The sequence below is a fragment of the Limulus polyphemus genome, unplaced genomic scaffold (genome assembly GCF_000517525.1).
Source record: "Limulus polyphemus unplaced genomic scaffold, Limulus_polyphemus-2.1.2 Scaffold3129, whole genome shotgun sequence".
NCBI classification, from domain to species: domain Eukaryota; kingdom Metazoa; phylum Arthropoda; class Merostomata; order Xiphosura; family Limulidae; genus Limulus; species Limulus polyphemus.
Genome location: NW_013668739.1, coordinates 82719 through 83763, shown reverse-complemented (window position 1 = coordinate 83763; position 1045 = coordinate 82719). Strand labels below are relative to the sequence as shown.

The 1045-nt window shown below is 37.3% G+C and overlaps 1 protein-coding gene across 2 annotated transcripts in view; it reads left to right on the top strand.

Moving 5' to 3' along the window:
- LOC111088102 (BAI1-associated protein 3-like) overlaps window positions 1-1045 on the top strand; it is a 96912-nt gene that overhangs the window by 48470 nt on the left and 47397 nt on the right. For both annotated transcript variants that reach the window (XM_022397081.1, XM_022397080.1), the window contains exon 3: window positions 355-423. In XM_022397081.1, the coding sequence (XP_022252789.1) occupies window positions 355-423 (69 nt within the window). The remainder of the gene's footprint in view (window positions 1-354; window positions 424-1045) is intronic.

Here is a 1045-nt window from a genome sequence, read left to right as displayed (position 1 = left end):
TTTTGTGTTTATAACAATATATACTAATTTTTAAAGTATCAAATTGAATTTTTGTTCAATAAAAATCTTTCAAATGCGACTGTAGCTTTTTCCCCCAAAAAAAACTGTCTTCAAAATAAGGGTGCGTCTTATACACCGGTGCGTCTTATATTCCGAAAAATACGGTATATGTTTGTTTGTTTGTTATTAAGCACAAAGCTACACACAGGGCTATTTGTGCTTTGCCCACCACGGGTATCGAAACCCGGTTTCTAGCGTTGTAGGTCCGCAGACATACCGCTGTGCCACTGGGGGGCCGGTATGTGTTAAAAATAAATTCATCATATAGTAATCTGTTTTATTTTCTACAAACAGAATGAATTCTTGGCAGTTTCGGGACAACCATTGCTTACCGCATTAGACGAGGAATTAACGGAAGATCAGGTTTGTAAACCTTGCTATGTACGTGTATATATATATATTTATTTATATGCATGTGTGTGTGTGTGTGTGTGTACTCGCTTGCGCTTCTCTAATGCACTTCAAAATCCATTCCTTTGTAATTCACCTTTCTTTTTTCTTTTTTTGCTTTTGATTGTTGGTTTTAGAGCAAATCCACATTGGTTTTTTTGCTGCGTACACAGCGGGGACTCAACACCCGGATTTTAGCGTTGTAAGGCCGTAAACTTACCGCTGTCCCGCCTGGGGGACTCCTTTTTTTTTTTGCATTCCAATAAAATCAAATGCCACATTTTAAAACCGAAATACGTGTTCTCGTTGTTATCGGTTTTATTGTACAAAGCTCATCAAATGTTAATTGAATTTATATCTTCATCTAGAGCTGTCTTTTCATCGCTAGACTGGTAAGTTAACTTTGGAAATGATGAATGAACCAAACCAGTAAGCGAGGCGCGGAAAGCGGAATACAAACCGAAATTTATAATAATCGTAGATGTGGATTTTATAAAGAGAAGCAACACACACATAAGTAACATAATATCGGTAAATTATTTCGCAGTAATAATTAATTACATATGCCCCCCCCCCCCAGTGGTTTCGATACCCG